A 17,324-nucleotide genomic window follows, 5' to 3' on the forward strand; every position below is an offset into this window, starting at 1 on the left:
TTTTTGAGTTCTTTATATATTCTGGATGTTAAACCTCTGTCAGATGTGTCACTGGTGAAGATTTTTTTCCCATTCTGTGTGTTTTCACTGTTTTGATTTTTTTTTTTTTGCTGTACAGAAACTTTTTAGTTTGATTAGGCCCCACTTGTTGATTGCTGACCTTAATTCCTGAGCAAATTCTGTCTGATTTAGGAAATCCTTTCCTACACCTATATCCTGTAAGTTACTGCCAATATTTTCTTCTAATAGTTTCAGGGTTTCCAGTTTCACATTGAGGTCTTTGATCCATTTGGAGTTGACTTTTGTGCAAGGTGAATGATAAGGATCTAGTTTCACTCTTCTACAGGTAGAGATCCAGTTTTGCCAGCACCATTTGTTGAAGATGCTATTTTTCCTCCATTGTGTGTTCTTGGCACCTTTGTCAAATATCAGGTAGCTAAAATTGCATGGACTCAGGTTTGGATCTTCAATGATGTTCCATTTATCTATGTGTCTATTTTTGTGCCAGTACCATGCTGTTTTTATGACTGTAGCTCTGTAGTATACTTTGAGATCTGGTATAGTAATCCCCCCAACGTTGCTCTTTGTGCTCAGGGTTGCTTTGGCTATCTGGGATTTTGTTTTTTTTTTTTAAATTTTTGACCTATTCCATTTTGGCCTTGTACATTACCCTGGGGAAACAGTTCTTAGCCTAATGTTTTCCTTAAGCAGCATCTTAGAGAATCTCTTTGCCTCCCTTCTGAAAGAAAAAAGAAGTTATTTCCCTTTCTGAACTCCTTTTCTTGGTTCACTCTTTTGTCTTCATGGAGCAGACCCTGCAGGGGCCTCCTTAGAAAGGTCACAGGGTTCTCATTTTTTTTTTGAGTCTTTGAATAACTAATTTCAGATTGATAGTTTAGCCAAGTATCATATTCCAGGTTAGAAGCCATTTTTTCTTCAGATCTTGAAAGCTTCACTGTCCATTATCTTCCCAACCTCTACTGTTGATAGTGAGAAGGCTGAGGCCATCTCACTGCTGATCCTCTGGTGTGATTTTTTTAACTTATAGAATTTTCACTCCATCTCAGTGTTCTACAGTTCCATCATGAAATATACTGACTTGGGTGCTCGTTTATTCATGTAGAGCCCATATACATATATACCTTCCAGAAACCTTTGTCTTTCAATTGAGTGAAATATTTTTCTTGTGTATACTTGGTGTGTGTGTGTGTGTGTGTGTGTGTGTGTGTGTGTATACAAGTGCCACAGTGTACATGAGGAAGTCAGAGGACAACTTGAGAGAGTTGGCTCTCTTCTGTCATCATGTGGGATTCTGGCATTGAATTCAGATTTTTCAGACTTGGTAGCAAGGGCCTTTACCCACTGAATCATGTCGCCGGACCTATGCGTGAAATTTTCTTAATATTCAGTTTATTATTTATTTCTCTCTATTGCCTCTGTTACCTATTTTTGGGGAAATCCTGTTCTTTATATTTTGGACCTCATGAATTTGTCCCCTAATTTTCTTATATTTTCTCTTCTGCTTTCCATCTTTATCTTTTCCTCTACTTTTCAAGACGTTGCCTCAACTTTAAAATCCAATCATTCTACTGGGTTTGTCATTTATGTTCCTGTATTCTTTTTTAATATTTTAAATTTATTATTATTGTTTTTGGTCTTTTTGAGACAGGGTCTCCCTGTAGCCCCAGCTATCCTGGAACTCACTATGTAGACCAGGCTGGCCTCAAACTCACAAAGATCCACCTGCCCCTGCCTTCCAAGTGCTGGGATTAAAGGTGTGTGCCACCACACCTGGCTTCTTATTTTTATTTTTAAAACATTTATTTTTAGTTATGTGTATTTGTATGTGCTTGCATGTGTGTATATGTATGTATGTATGTTTATGTGCAAGTGCCCATAGAGGCCAGAAGAGGGTGTCAAATGTCCTGGAGCTGGAGTTACAGGCTGTGAGTCCCCCAACATAGGTGCTGGGAACCAAACCCAGGTTCTCTGCAAAAGCAGCAAGCACTCTTAACCACTGAGCCATCTTTACAGCCCTTTATTTTATTTTATTTTATTTTATTTTATTTTATTTTATTTTATTTTGTCTTTTTGAAGCAGGGTCTCCCTGTAGCCCCAGCTTTCCTGGAACTCACTATGTAGACCAGGCTGGCCTTGAACTCACAGAGATCCACCTGTCTCTGCCTCCCAAGTGCTGGGACTACAGGCATGCGTCACCACGCCCGGCTCATAGCCCTTATTTTTTAAAAACAAAAAAATTTTTTGAGATAGTATCCCACTGTGTAGCCCCAGCTGGCCTGAAATTCGCTATGTAGACCTGGTTGGCCTTGAATTAACAGAAATCCACCTTCCTGTGCTTCTGAGGTCTGGGATTAAAGGCATATGCCACCATGCCCAGCCCCCCCCTCCTTTTTTTAAAATGTGATCTCACAAACTTCTACTCTAGAACCTTGCCTAATGGCCCCTTTCTTGGAGCCCAGAGAAGGCATGGGACCTGGCCCTCCCCCTTCAACACACACAGTGTCACTCAGTTCTCTGGTTTAAGTAGAATGCCTGACTTTCAGCTGTGTTGAGTGTCCCACTATTTCAAAGCCCTTTGAGTTCACTCTCCTTAGAGAATCAGCTACCAGGTTCAGGACCTGGCTGGCACAAACACAGTCCAGGGACATGGAGTCTGATAGATATTTTAAGGACCTATTACTTAAATAGCTTGCTATGTAGCCCAAAGTGACTGGAACTCACTATGTAGCCTGATCGAGGCTCAAAGTCATGATCCTTCTGCCTTAGCTTCCTCAGAGCTGGGATCAAAGGTCTGCACTACCATGCCTGGCTGCTCTCTGCCTCTAGGCACATACTTGTTCAGGTTCTTTCCTAAAAATGAAATCATACAATATGACTTCTTGTGCCAGTGTTGTTTTGGGGGGGTTGGGGACTGAAGCTAAGATCTGGCACTTGCTAAGTATACCTTCTCCCACTGAGCTGCTTGGTAGTCCTGTATCAGTGTTTATTCATGTAGCATAAAACTGATGTCCATCTGTATCATAGCTCATATCAACAGTTCATCCTTTGTTGTGGCTGAATAATATTCCATCTTACAGATATGCCACAGTTTATTTATCCACACATCCATTCATTTATCCAACCATCCATTGTTGTGAATGGTGTTGCTATAAACATTTGTGTTCAAGGATTTGCCTGTTTTCCTTTCTCTTGAGGGTGTTGCTAGGAATGGAATGACTGGGTCTTGTGAAAATTCTCTATTATACCATTTTGAGGGATCAACAACTACTTTCTGCAGTAGTTGAATCCTTTTCCTTTTCTATCAGTTCTGACAGAGGGTTCTAATTTCTTGGTCACATTTGTTGCTGTCTGGAGTTTTTTGCTGTTGTCATATTTCATGTATTTTTATCTTATGTGTATGTATGCTTGCTGCGTGTATGTAGTATATGCCTGCCGTATCCACAGAGGACAGAGGAGGACATCAGATCCCTTGGAGCTGTAGTTACGGATTGTTATTAGCCACCACGTGTGTGCTGGGAACTGAACCCCCGATCCTTGGCTAGAACTATCAGTACTCTTAACTACTGAGCCATCTCTCCAGACTCTGGTTTCATTTTGCTTTGTTTGTTCATTTTGTGTGTGTGTGATTTTTGTTTGTTTTGCTTTGTTTTGAAACAGGCTCTCACTATGTAGTCCCTGGCTGGCCTGGAACTCACTATGTAGACCAGGCTGGCCTCCATCTCACAAAGATCTACCTGCCTCTGCCTCCTGAGTGCTGGGATTAAAGGTGTGTGCTACCACATCCCACAAACTTCTGGTTTTTAATTATCCCCCATTCTAGGACCTCATTACCTCTGGATTTGCATTTCTCTAGTGACTGATACTTGATTTGCATTTCCCTAGTGACACTGCTTTTCAGGTGCTTGCTGGCTTTGGTAGGCTTCTATCTTTTAAAAACTGGGAGGGAATGATATTAGACATCTATATTCAATCCATTATTTTCACCTTGAAATCCTCTTCCCTGGTTTTCTGACCTCTGAGATGATTAGGATATGGAAGAGGGGTGAGATGCAAACCCCAAGGAGTCCAAGGTATGTGTTACACAGTAAAAAGTGCCAAGCCAGGCCTTGAAGGACTGTGACTCCACAACCAGCTCTGCCAAGCACTTCTGTGTGGGACCTTGGCTGTAGCTCAGTGGGTAGAGTGCTTGCCTAGCATGCACAAAGCCCTGGGTTCCATCTCCAGTACTGCATAAATCAGGCTTGGTGGCTCATACTTGTAATCCCAGCACTCAGGAGATGGAGGCAAGAAGATTAGATGTCCAAGTCATGAGTACATAATGAGTTTGAAGCCAGCCTGGACTACATAAGACTGTCTCAAAATACTATGTGATCTTGGACAAGTCTCAGTTCTTCCTTTTTGAGTTTTGTTTTCCTTAGGCAACTTTGGACTGTGACCTTTAAACTTCTTAGCCAGTAGGGTCAGCAAAATGGGTAAAGGTGCTTGCAGCCAAGCCTGATGACCTGAGTTCGATCCCTGGAAACTACAAGGTGGAAGAAGAGAACTGATTTCCACGAGTTATTCTCTGACTTCCATATGTGTGCTGAGATATGTGCACCCCCCCATCTCCCCACAAATAAATAATTTTTTTAAGTTCTTAGCTGGCATAATTGTGCATACCTGTAATCCCAGTACTTGAGAGGCTGAGGTAAAGGAATCTTGAGCTCAATGACAAGCCTAGGCTAGATAGCTAGGTCGAGGCCTGCCTGGGCTGCATGGTTACAGCTTATCTCAAAATACTGCATGCGGGACTGGAGAGATGGCTCACTGACTAAGGATAGTGGCTACTCTTGGAGGGGACCCAGGTTCAAATCCCAGTACCCACATGGCAGTTAATAACCATCGTAACTCCAGTTCCAGGGAATGTGACACCCTCTTCTGACTTCTGAGGGCATTGCAAGACATGGGTGCACTTAAATACATGTAGGCAATACACTCATACGTATAAAATAAATAATAAAATATAAAAAATAATATTTTTGGTCTTTTGGAGACAGGGTCTCCCTGTAGCCCTAGCTGGCCTGGAAGCCACTATGTAAACCAGGCTGGCCTTGAACTCACAGAGATCCACTTGCCTCTGCCTCCCGAGTGCTGGGACTAAAGGTATGCACCACCATGCCCAGCCCATAAAATATTTTTAAAATAAAAAAATAATGAACAAATAATTTAATTCTTTCCAGGTGTAGTAATAGTGCATACCTGTATTCTAACACTTGGGAGGTGGAAGCAGGAGGATCAGGGGTACAAGGTCTTTCAACCTCAGCTACGTATTGAGAACAAAACCAACCTGAGCTACATAACATGTTGGGGGCAAAAAAACAAAAAACAGGCCAGAGAGATGGCTCAGTGGGTAAGGTGCTTGCCGTGTAATCATGAGGACCTGAGTTTAATCCTCAGCACCCATACAAAAAAAGCAAGGTGGGGCAGCACACGCCAGTAACCCCAGCACTGGGGAGGCAGAGACAAGTGGATCCCTGGAGCTCACTGGCCAGCCAGTCTACCCAAATAAGTGAGCTCCAGGTTCATGAGAGACCCTGTCACAAAAAAGAGATGATTGAGGAAGACACAGACATTGTCCTCTGGACCACACATTTGCACACTCATATACACACACAAGTGCATACACTAAACAAACAAACGAAATTCCTAGCCAGGCATGGTGGTGCCTGCCTGTAACCCCAGAACTTAAAGACTGAGGCAGGAAGATCAAGAATTTGAGGCCAGTTTGGCTGCATAGTTGGACTTTGTCTCAAAATAAAATTGATAGTGTCAGCAAGGTAGTTCAGCTGGTAAAGGCACTTTCTGCCAAGCCTGACAACCTGAGTTCAATTCCCCAGACCCACAAGGTGGAAGGAGAGAACCAACTCTGAGGTGACTCCCACAAGTTGTCCTCTGACCTCCATACACACGTCATGGGACACACATGCGGGTACACACACAAATAAATAAACATAATAAAAATTTAAATAAGTTGGATGGAGTGGTACACTCCTTTAATCCCAGCACTGGGGAGGTAGAGGCAGGCAGACCTCTGTAAATTCAAGGGCAGCCTGGTCTACATAGTGAGTTCCAGGCCAGCTGTGGCTACAGGGAGACCCTGTCTCTAAACAAACAAAAAACTCTCAACTAAAAAAAAGTATGTGGATTAGAGTGTCTATTCATGTGAGTGTATGTCTTGCTGTATCTGAACACACACACACACACACACACATACGAGGACCATGCCTCTCCCTCCTGATTCCTCCCTGTCCTCTCTCCACAGTGGAACACACGAGCCAAGAGGGAGAAGTTGACAGAGCTGATGTTTGAGCAATACAACATTCCTGCTTTCTTCTTGTGCAAGACAGCTGTTCTCACCGCGTATCCTCTGGGCTGAGCTGCTCTGCCAGGGTGGAGGGCCAGGGTGGAGTGTCTGTGATGTGCTGAGCTGAATGCTGGGCCTGATTCCCAGCAGATCACTATCTTGGGTGTGAAGACATTTCTCTGCATCTCACTAGGGCAAAAGGCCCCATGGGAAAAAGGCTGAGGGTTTGGGAGACCAGATCAGCGGCCCTTCCCTATTCTGTGAGTCAGTCCCAGCAGGGACAGTTGGGCCAAGTGAAATCTAGGGCTGGGTCTGCACAGAGGAGGTAGGGATGTGTGACATTCGGCTGGCTCCTTCCCAAAAGGCCAATCAACATTGCCTTTTTTCAGGGCATGCTGCACACTGAACTCTGTGCTAGGCATGATCTGACTGGGACCCTAATTCATGGAGTCCACAGGACACAAAATCACACATACCAGTAATCCAGCAGTCAAGAGCTCAGACAGATGGATCACAGGTTCAAGGCCAGCCTAGGTTACATAGCATGACCCTGTATATATATAAAATACCCACAGAAACAAAAAAAAGAGGTGGGGCTGGGGATGTGGCTCAGTTGGTAGAGGACTTGCCTAGCATGCAGGAGGTCCTGGGTTCAATCCCCAGCACCACATGAAACTAGGTATGAAAGTGAAAGCCTATAATCCCAGCACTTGTGAGACCAAGACAAGGTTACATTCAGTTTGAGGCCAGCCTGTTCCACATAGTGACTTCCAGGCTAGCCTGAGCTACAGAGTGAGACCACCTCAAAAAAAAAATGAGGAATGGAGTGGGACTGTAGCTCACTTGGTAGAGTACTGGCCTAATTCCATCCACCCACAGCACCACATAAATCTGGTATGGTGGTGCATACCTGCAATTCACCCCTCTTAAGGTGGAGGAGTACCAGGAGTTCAAGGTCACTCTTAGCAAGTTAGAGGGCAGCTAGTCTGGGATACATAACCTATTGTCAAAATAAAAAAAGAAAAATGTTGCTATGATCTCAGGAGCTTCCATCTGGGGGATGGATCATAAATCCAAAGGAGGGGCTGTAGAGAGGGCTCAGTGACTAAAGCACTTGCCACACAAGTGTGAGACCCAGAATCTGGATTCCCAGAAGCCCACATAAATGCCAGATGGGCATGGCGGCCTGCTTGTAATTCCAGTCTCAGGAGGCCAGCAAGATCAGCCATATCAGTGAGTACTGAGTCTGATTGAGGGACCGTGCCTCAATGCATAGGGTGGAAGAGTGATGTAGGATGATTCCTGACATCAACTTGGGGCTCTGCATGCATGCTCATGCTCACCTGTACACACCTGTGTCCACACACACATGCAAAAACATGCATATAGAGGCTGGCAAGGTGACTCAGTGCTTAAGAGCACTGGCTATTCCTCATCAGGCATCTCACAACTGCCTGTACCACCAACCAAAGGGAATACAACACCTTCTTCTGGCCTCTGTGGGCACTTACACTCATGTGCACATACCCCCCCACACACACATACATGCAAATACATAATGCTTTTAATTTTAAAAAGGGGCTGAGAGCTAGGCAGCTAAGAGCACTGGCTGTTCTTGCAGAGGACCTCGGTTTGATTCCCAGTACCCACAGGGTGGCTAACAGCCATCTGTTATTCTAGTTCCAGGGATCCAACACTCTCCTCTGGCCTCTCTGGCATTGAATTCATATGGTGCACTTACATACCTGTAGGCAAACACTCATACACATAAAATAAAAATAAAGGTGATAAACATTACCATTGAAATCTACTCGATGACTTTATAGAATACACAGGTGCCAAGGATCTGAGTGCAACAGATTATGACTAGTAATAATCAGATACATACAGATTAGAGACTTATGCGCCAACATCTCAGTGTTAGTAGCAAAAACAATGAATCTTTCTGTAAGAAAGAGTATATTTTAAAATGAAATGGAGATCTTTTTTAAAGGTTAAAAACTCACTCAATTTTATGTCTTACAGGGCTTATACTGAGTTCAATATTGTATAACGGTATTAATTAAACAGCGAACCTAAAAATTTTATAGCCACTTTTGAAAGAGCTATATCTTTGCTCTGGAAACTGTTATTGAGCATATTAAAGCTGTAATGATATGCTTCTTCTAAAAAAATAAAAAATAATATTTAAAAAAGCAAAAAAAATAAACTGTAATACACACATATGCACATAAAAAACAAAAATTAAAATTAAAAGAAAAAAATATATCAAAGAAGATTTTGCAGACTGGGGTGAGCTCAAATCTGAGGGAACAGAGAGGGACCTGGGTCTGTCATCATCCCTTCCTGGTTGTTGCTGTTTCTTTGACGAACCCATCCGCACCAGCTTTGCAAATGGACGGTCCACGGGCCTGGTGTTGGACAGTGGGGCCACCCACACCACGGCCATCCCAGTTCACGATGGCTACGTATTGCAGCAAGGTAGGACCTTGGCTGGGGTTGGGGTTGATTGGGAAGGGCCGGGCCCTGACATGATCTCCTTTTTTCAGGCATCGTCAAGTCTCCCCTGGCAGGGGACTTCATCTCCATGCAGTGCCGGGAGCTCTTCCAGGAAATGGCTATTGACATCATACCCCCTTACATGATTGCAGCCAAGGTGGGGCCTCTGGCGAGTCCAGATCTGCCATCTACAGTCTGCCTTATACCCATCGGTCCCCATGAGATAGTAGAGCAAAGCCCCCAGGAGATCATGAGTCTGGCTCCTCATTTTTGTTTTTTTTTTTGTTGTTGTTGTTTTAATGCATATGAGTGTTTTGCCTGCATGTATGTCGTGCAATGACTGCAGAGGCCAGAAGAGGGTCTCAGATCCCTGGAATTGAAGCTATGGGTGATTTTTAGCTACCATGTGGGTGTTGGGAACTGAACCTGATCCTCTGCAAGAGCAGTCAGTGCTCCTAACTGTTGAGCCATCTCTCCAGGGCCCTGGTTTCTCACTTTACAGGCTGAAGCCAAGCAATAAGTTGATGGCAGATATGTGTGATGGGTTCTAGGGTACAATAAACCCAGGATCTAGAGCCAGGCATGGTGATACACACCTGTAATCTCAGCACTTGGGAGGCAGAGACAAGAGGATTAGGACTTCAAACCTGAACTTCAGGAGACCTTACTTAAAAAAATAAAATAATCCCAGCACTCAGGAGGCATAGGCAGGCAGAGCTCTGTGAGTTCAAGGCTAGCTTGGTCTACATAGTGAGTTCCAGGGTATCTGGAGCTATAGGGAACCCTGTCTCAGAAAGACCAAAAAAAAAAAAAAAAAAAAACCACGAAGGGGGGCAACGGCCTTTAATCCCAGCACTCAGGAGGCGGGGGGAAGAGGATCTCTGGGGGTTCAAGGCCAGCCTGGTCTACACAAGGGTTCCAGAATATCTGGGGTTACAGGGAGACCGTGTATCAAAAAGGAAAAGATGGCAATATTGACAGTATCACAAAGAATCATGCAGAAGGGACTAATATGAAAGACTGAAGCATATTCATTGTTGCATTCTGTATCAGAAGCCTCAATGGGAGCCTAGTGGTTTGCATCCCTTCTTTTTATTATTGTAGTTACTCACTAAATGAACAACACTCTTTACTTTGGGAGAAGAACAGAATTATCATTCAGATTCACTATAGTGTGTCTGTCAGTATTATATGTACTCTTAGTTCCTAGCTTAAACAGTTATTACCCATAAAAGATGTTAAGAGTATGTATTGCTCTTCCACAGGACCTGAGTTCAATTCCCATCAACTACATTGAGGAGCTTACAACTGCCTGTAATTCCAGCTCCTGGGGAATCTGACACCTCTGGTTTCTGTAGATGGACACACACACACACAGACACACACTTAAACATAAAAAAAATCTTTAAAATAAAATTTAGCATGAGGCTGGGCACGGTGGCACAGGCCTTTAATCCCAGCACTCAGGAGGCAGAGGTAAGAGGATCTCTGTGAGATTGAGGCCAGCCTACATAGTGAATTCTAAATCAACAGAGGCTACAGGGAGACTGTCTCAAAAAGACCAAATAAATAAATAAACAAAACAAAACACACACACACACACACACACAAGAAAAACCAGCAGAGTCTGGTGACATGGTTCAGTGGCTAAATTGCTTGTGATCAAGCTTGATGATCTGAGTTTGATCCCCAGAACTCACATGCTAGAAGGAGAAGACTGACTCCTCAAAGTTGCCCTCCATATTTGCACCATGGTATGAATGCTTACACACATACACACATACACACACACACCATGCACACACAGTAGTAATAATAATAATACAATAAATTTAAGAACTTTAAAAAGGGCTAGGGATATAACTCACTAGATTGCACAAAGCCCTGAGTTTGATCCCCAAGACTGCATAAATATTGGTTACACTGAGACCAGTTTGAGTGACATAAACTCGATCTCAAAAAACCAACTGAACAAAATCCCAGGTTCCAGTTCCCCTCTGCCGAGGAAGAGCTCTGTGACTCAGTGTTTCATACTGAAGCTCCCCTGATGAGAAAAAGAATCATTTCATTAATTGTTGTGGGGTTTTTGTTGTTGTTTTTTGAGACAGACTCTCATGCAGCCCAGGCTGGCCTCTAACTTACTATGTAACTAAGGATCACCTTAAAAACCTGATCCACCTGCCTCCACCTCTCAAATGCTGGGATCCCAGGTGTGCACCACCATGTTTCTGCAGTGCTGGGGATGGAACCCAGGACTTTGTGCATGCTAGGCAAGCACTCTACCAGCCAAGCTGTACCCACAGCCTCTGATGTGGGTCTTTCTGATCATCGGTATCTGCAGTGTGTCTCACACTCTTACCATCCTCACTTCTCTGTCAGGGAGGGGTGACAAGCACCTCTATCTCCTGGAAGACAGAGCAGAGTCTCAGCTCAGTACTGCTCAGCTGCAGACGGGGAGTGCTAGTGAGGCCGGTGTGCCCAGGTGGGCTGAAGAAGGATACTCAAGTCTATGTGTCCCTACAGGAGCCTGTACGGGAGGGAGCACCCCCAAACTGGAAGAAGAAGGAGAAGTTACCTCAAGTCTCCAAGTCTTGGCATAACTATATGTGTAATGTGAGGCTCTGTGATGCGTGACTCTTCCCCAGCTCCTCTATGACTAGGAGGAGGGTCTGGATGGGAGTGGGGTGGGATTGGAATGTTCAAGAGAGAATTCAGCCAGATCTCACTCCTTCCTGCTTCTCAGGAGGTGATCCAAGACTTCCAGGCCTCGGTGCTGCAGGTGTCCGACTCCCCTTATGATGAACAGTGAGTAGGATTCACCACAGTAGGGCAGGAAAGAGGGCAGAACTGAAGCCAAGTGTGTTCACACTCACATGTCCTCCCGGTACTCAGGAAGGCCGGGCAGGAGACTGAAGATTCCCAGGCCAATCTGGGCTACATAGTGAGATGCTGTCTCAAACTACAAGAAAAAAGGGCGGGGGGGAGATGGCTCAGTGATTAAGAGTACCAGCTGCTCTTGCAGAGAACCCAGGTTCAGTTCCCAGCACCTCATGGTAGCTAGCAACCGTCTGTAACTCCAGTTCCAGGGGGGATCTGATGCCCTCTTCTGGTTTCTGTGGGCATTGCACACACTTGGTGCACACATGTAATACACACATATATATACAAATGTATATATGCAAAACACTCATATACATAATAAATTTAAAGATTATAAGGATGTAGGGCTGGGGATGTAGCTCAGCTCGCCTAGCATGCCCAAAGCCCTGGGTTCCATCCCCAACCCACTTTATATGGGGCTGGTGGTGCATGCCTGTAATCCCAGCACTAGGGAGGCACAGACAGGAGAATCAGGAGGTCAAGGCCAGCCTCTGCTACATAGCAAGTTGGAGGAAAGCCTGGGCTACATGAGACCCTATTTCAAAAAGGCAGAGGCAAGCCGAGCATGGTGCTGCTTGCCTTTAATCCACTCAGGAGACAAGAGACAGGTGGATCTCTGTGAGATTGAGGTCAGCCTGATCTACACAGTGAGTTTCAGGCCAGCTGGACTCTGAAAAAAAAAGGGGGGGCATGGAGAGTCAGAAGTCGGGTTCATGGGAACCTCTGGTGCAGCCCTTCATGAGCACACCAGGCAAAGTCTTGTTCCTTCCCTGGGCAGGGTGGCTGCACAGATGCCCACAGTACATTACGAGATGCCCAATGGCTACAACACAGACTATGGTGCCGAGAGACTGCGCATCCCCGAGGGCCTGTTTGATCCATCCAATGTCAAGGTTTGGCTGGGTGATGGGTGATGTTTGGGGTAGGTCTAGTTAGAGTCTATGGATCCAGAGGTGTGGGGAGGGATTCTGTGAAGAATGTCAAGGGTCTGGGGGAGAGGGAGACAGAAGTCTCAAAGTCCCACATGACCTCTGTCCACAGGGCCTTTCAGGGAACACCATGCTAGGAGTGGGCCATGTGGTCACCACCAGCATCGGCATGTGCGACATTGACATTCGCCCGGTGAGACCAGAGCCTGAGGCTTGGTAAAGGGGCCAAGGACTAGCAGGGAGGAAGGGAAGGGTTCTACTCTGGAGACTCACCCCTTGCCCTGCTCCCAGGGTCTCTATGGCAGTGTCATTGTCACTGGTGGGAACACCCTGCTTCAGGGCTTCACAGACAGGCTTAACCGGGAACTTTCCCAGAAGACCCCACCGGTGAGAGTCTAGGGTCTTGGATTCCAGTCCTGGATTAGCCTTCTGGGCCAAGTTCTTCTTGCTTCCCAAGCATGGATATGTTTAGACTGCCTGCCTCTGTGGCATCCTCTTGTCTCCCAAGCCCTGTCCCTTCCCATAATCAATTTTATTTATGTGTATGAATGTTTGCATGTGTATAAGTGCAGCATGTGCATGCAATGCCAAGTCAGATTCCCTGGAGTTACAGATTGTTGTTAGCCACCATGTTGGTGCTGGGAACCAAACCCAGGTCCTCTGCAAAAGTAGCCAGTGCTCTTAACTGCTGAGCCATCTCTCCAGTTCACCCCCTTCCTAGAATCTAGATGTAAGCTTCTCTCAGCCCCTTTCTCTCCCCCAGAGCATGCGCCTGAAGCTCATCGCCAGCAACAGCACCATGGAACGCAAGTTTAGCCCCTGGATCGGGGGCTCCATCTTGGCCTCACTGGTGAGAGGGCAGGGGCATGGCCTAACACTGAGTGCACAGTAGAGAAGCCCAAACAGCTCCTCATTCAGTTATTCAACAAACATGTACCCAGTCTTGAGGGAGGGGGGCGGGAGTGGAAATCCAGCACTAGGGAGACTGAGGCAGGAGGATCTCAAGTTCAAGGCTAACCTGGACTACATTTCAAGACTGTGTCTCAAAAAATGAGTGTGTGTGTTTGTGTATATATGTATATATGTATGCATGCTAGTGCACGTGCAGGTGCCTGTATGTATGTGTGTGTGTGTAAGCCAAGGACAACCTTGGCTGTCTTTCCTCAAGTGCTTTCCATCTCTGTTTTTTGTTTTTGTTTTTGTTTTAAGACAGGGTCTCCCTGTAGCCTCAGCTGGCCTGGAACTCACCATACAGATCAGGCTGGTCTTGATCTCACAGAGATCCACCTGCCTCTGCGTCCCAAGTGCTGGGATTAAAGTTGTGTATCATCATGCCTACCCTATCCACTTGCTTGTTTTGAGATGGGGGTCCCTCATTGTTCTGGAGGTTTCTGATTCAACCAGGCTGACTACCCAGTGAACACCAGGGATCCTCCTGTCTCTGCTTCCCTGATACTGGAATTACAGTAGAGGGTTTTTTTTTTGTATTTGTTTTTGTTTTTTTGAGACAGGGTCTCCCTGTAGCCCCAGCTGGCCTGGAACTCACTTTGTAGACCAGGCTGGCCTTTGAACTCACAGAGATCTGCCTGCCTCTTCCTCCCAAGTGCTGGGACTACAGGCGTGCGCCACCATGACTGGCTACAGCAGAGGTTTTAAAACATGGATTCTGGAGGTTGAACTCGGGCCTTATGATTACAAGGCAAGCACTTTACTGAGCCATCTCCCCTGCCCTAAAAAAAAAAAAAAAAAAAGAGTGCTCCCTGAAGACTGAGTGCTCCCTCAGAGAACAGAATGCTGGAGAGGTTGGTCAGGATGAGGTTTGAGTGAGGCACCAGTGGTCCTCAGAGAGATAAAGGGACACCCTGGAATTTTGGGTAAGGGAGTGGTATAGTGATGACAAGCATGTCTGGGATCATTGGTGTGAACTTGGATCAAGGGAATCTTGCAGAGTAGGCTAGGCTGGCTGGCCAGTGAGCCCCAGGGATGTGTCTGTCTCCACTTCCCTAGTACTAGGATTAAACATGCTGCCATGCTTGTTTATGTGGGTTCACATAGAATAGAGTTTATGTTCTCAGGTACATAAAGAGTTCAAGGCCAGCCTGTGCTACCGTAGAGCTTATCAAAAAAAAGGGGTGGGGGCAGGGGGCGGAAGGGGAAAGGGAAAGAGCAAAGAAAGGAGTGGGACGGGAGAAGAAAGGGGTAAAGAGAAGGGAAGGGGCGGGAAAGAGAGGAGGGGAGGAAAGGGGGCGGGAGAAAAGGGGAAGGAAGGAGAGGGGAGGGAAAGGAAGGGGAGGGAAGAGAAGGGAAGTGAGAGAAGAAAGGAGAAGGAAAGGAAGGGACCAAAGGAGAAAGAGGTTTGGGTAAAGATGGCGATTTCAGTTATGAGCAGGTTAAGGTCGTGGGTACTGAAGCGAAGATACAGCTGGGTATTTGGATCTAGAGCAAGAGACTAGGGAATGACAGGATGAGGTCACCAAAGAAGTCTGCTTTATGAGCTGAAAAGAGACATCAATCTTCAGGTGAAGGCTAAGTAGCCAGTAATGAGAAAGGACAGTATGAGATGCCCAGGGCAGGACTCCTCAAGACCAGCAGGGTTGGGTGGCAGTGAGGTGCCAGGTGGTGTCAGAATGGTGATCCAAGAGCCAGCTGTAATTCCAGTCACTCAGGAAGCTGAAGCAGGAAGATCACAAGTTCAAGGTCAGCCTTGGCAACTTAGTGCAACCCTTTATAAAAATAATAAGTAAATAAATATATGGGCTAGGAAGATGGCTCAATAGGTAAAGCACTTATATGAAGAGTTTGGATCCATAGAACCCACAAAAGCCAGTGCAATAGCACACATCTGAAATCCCAGCGCTCCTGTGGAGAGCCGGTAGGAGGAGACAGGAGAATTCCAGAAGTTCATTGCCACCACCTCTCCTGGCTACAGAGCAGCAAATAAGAGGCTCTACCTCAAACAAGGTGGAGAGGCCAGGACTGACACCCAAGGTTGTCCTTTGACCACACATTCCTGTAGGAGTGCTTGCGTGCGTTGTACACACACACACACACACACACACACACACACACACACAGATTTTTAAAAAGTAAATAGAGGGGGCTGGAGAGATGGCTCAGTGGTTAAGAGCACTGGCTGTTCTTGCAGAAGACCCGGGTTCAAATCCCAGCACCTACATAGTGGCTAACAACTGTTCATAACTCCAGTTCCAGGGATCCGATGCCCTCTTCTTACCTCCACAGGCATTGCATGACACGGGTGCACTTACATGCAGGCAATACACTCATACACATAAAATAAAAATAATAAGTAAAATGTTTTAAATAAAAAATGTAAATAGAAGGCTAGGTATGTTGATCAGTGGTGGAGTATCTGCCTAGAATCTCCCAGTGAGGGGCTGGGGGAAGCAGCTCAGTGATTCAGCACCTGCCTAGAATCCCTCAATGAGGAGTAGGAATATGGGAGAGAGATAGAGGAGACCAGGAGGAAGGAAGCCTTCCACAGGTGAGGAGGGGTGTGGGGTGACCTCAGGGCCATTTTGTCAGCCAATGTTGCCCTTCTTCCTAGGGCACGTTCCAGCAAATGTGGATCTCCAAGCAGGAATATGAGGAGGGCGGGAAGCAGTGTGTGGAGCGGAAGTGCCCCTGAGGGCAACCTCTCTGCAGACATCCACCCACTTGCCCCATTGCCCCTGGGGAGAAGAAGACAGCAGGGGGAGGGGGGGTCTTGCCCCAGCCAGGCCTCCAAGAGTGCAGATTGAAGCTTCCTGAACCCTCCAACCGCCATTGCCCTCTCCTCTTTTCCCTTCATTCCCTTAGATTGTGATGTTTCTGAGTTGAAAAAATTAAAAAAAAAAGTTTTAAGAAAATAAAATGAGTTTGACCTCCTTGGGGTGGAGAGTACACACAGGGATCTGATGGGAGGCCAGAGAAGAGTCACACTTATATTCATGCTAGATCCACAGTGGGAGCTGGGTCACATCCCAGAAGCCATGAATTTCTTGTTTCAGTGGGGTCACTACTCTGGAAGGAGCACAAGGCAGAGATGGGGTGGGGCGTGGGTGGCTGAGGAGGGGGGTGAGGAGGGCGTGGCCCTCCACTGGGGGTGACCTAGTGGGCCCTCGGGCTTTGGGTCTTCTGGGAGCATTGCCCAAACAATCCAGGCCCCCATTGCTCAGGTGAGTTTGGCTGTTGTGTCTCTTCCTACCCAAGAATTGGCTTTGACAGCCATGAGACAAGGACTGGGGTACTAATGCTCACCCACCTTGAGATCTTTCTGGATCTAGGGAGGAGCTGAAGTTTCCCAGGGGAGACCCCCAACAGGAGGGGGAGACAGTGAGGAGGGGTGGACCTGAGCTTTCCTGTTCTGAGAGCCTGGTTGTGGCATCCTCCGCTGGGTTTGGACTGGAAACTGGTCTATGAAGAAAAGTTTATGGCATTTCATCAAACTCTTAAAGGCTGCCAGACCCAAAAGACATAGAAACCATCCCATTAAGTCCTTTGGTGACCCAGGAGGCACCAATGCCATGAAGGACCATAGCTTGGCCACTCCTTGGCCAGGACGTTTTTTGCCTACCCCGATTGTGGGGTGGGCCCTGACCCAGTTTTCTGACCTCAGGATACATCCACGACTTCCTTTTGATTCTTCTACCTTC

At 46.2% G+C, this 17,324-nt stretch overlaps 1 protein-coding gene and 1 non-coding gene across 2 annotated transcripts in view; both read left to right on the forward strand.

Moving 5' to 3' along the window:
• The window catches only part of Actl6b (actin like 6B), a 23,457-nt gene extending 6,971 nt beyond the window's left edge, over positions 1-16,486 (forward strand). Inside the window, exons 5-14 of the mRNA XM_008832341.2 lie at positions 6,323-6,420; positions 8,751-8,845; positions 8,914-9,020; positions 11,387-11,476; positions 11,607-11,668; positions 12,522-12,636; positions 12,785-12,865; positions 12,964-13,059; positions 13,436-13,522; positions 16,238-16,486. Coding sequence (XP_008830563.1) covers positions 6,323-6,420; positions 8,751-8,845; positions 8,914-9,020; positions 11,387-11,476; positions 11,607-11,668; positions 12,522-12,636; positions 12,785-12,865; positions 12,964-13,059; positions 13,436-13,522; positions 16,238-16,318 — 912 coding nt within the window. The 3' untranslated portion in view covers positions 16,319-16,486. The remainder of the gene's footprint in view (positions 1-6,322; positions 6,421-8,750; positions 8,846-8,913; positions 9,021-11,386; positions 11,477-11,606; positions 11,669-12,521; positions 12,637-12,784; positions 12,866-12,963; positions 13,060-13,435; positions 13,523-16,237) is intronic.
• Trnaa-agc lies at positions 6,963-7,034 on the forward strand. Its single transcript has one exon. It is a non-coding gene; the product is annotated as a tRNA-Ala (tRNA).
• Positions 16,487-17,324: the final 838 nt, after the last annotated feature.

The sequence above is a fragment of the Nannospalax galili genome, unplaced genomic scaffold, assembly GCF_000622305.1.
Source record: "Nannospalax galili isolate Female #2095 unplaced genomic scaffold, S.galili_v1.0 scaffold675, whole genome shotgun sequence".
Lineage (NCBI taxonomy): Eukaryota > Metazoa > Chordata > Mammalia > Rodentia > Spalacidae > Nannospalax > Nannospalax galili.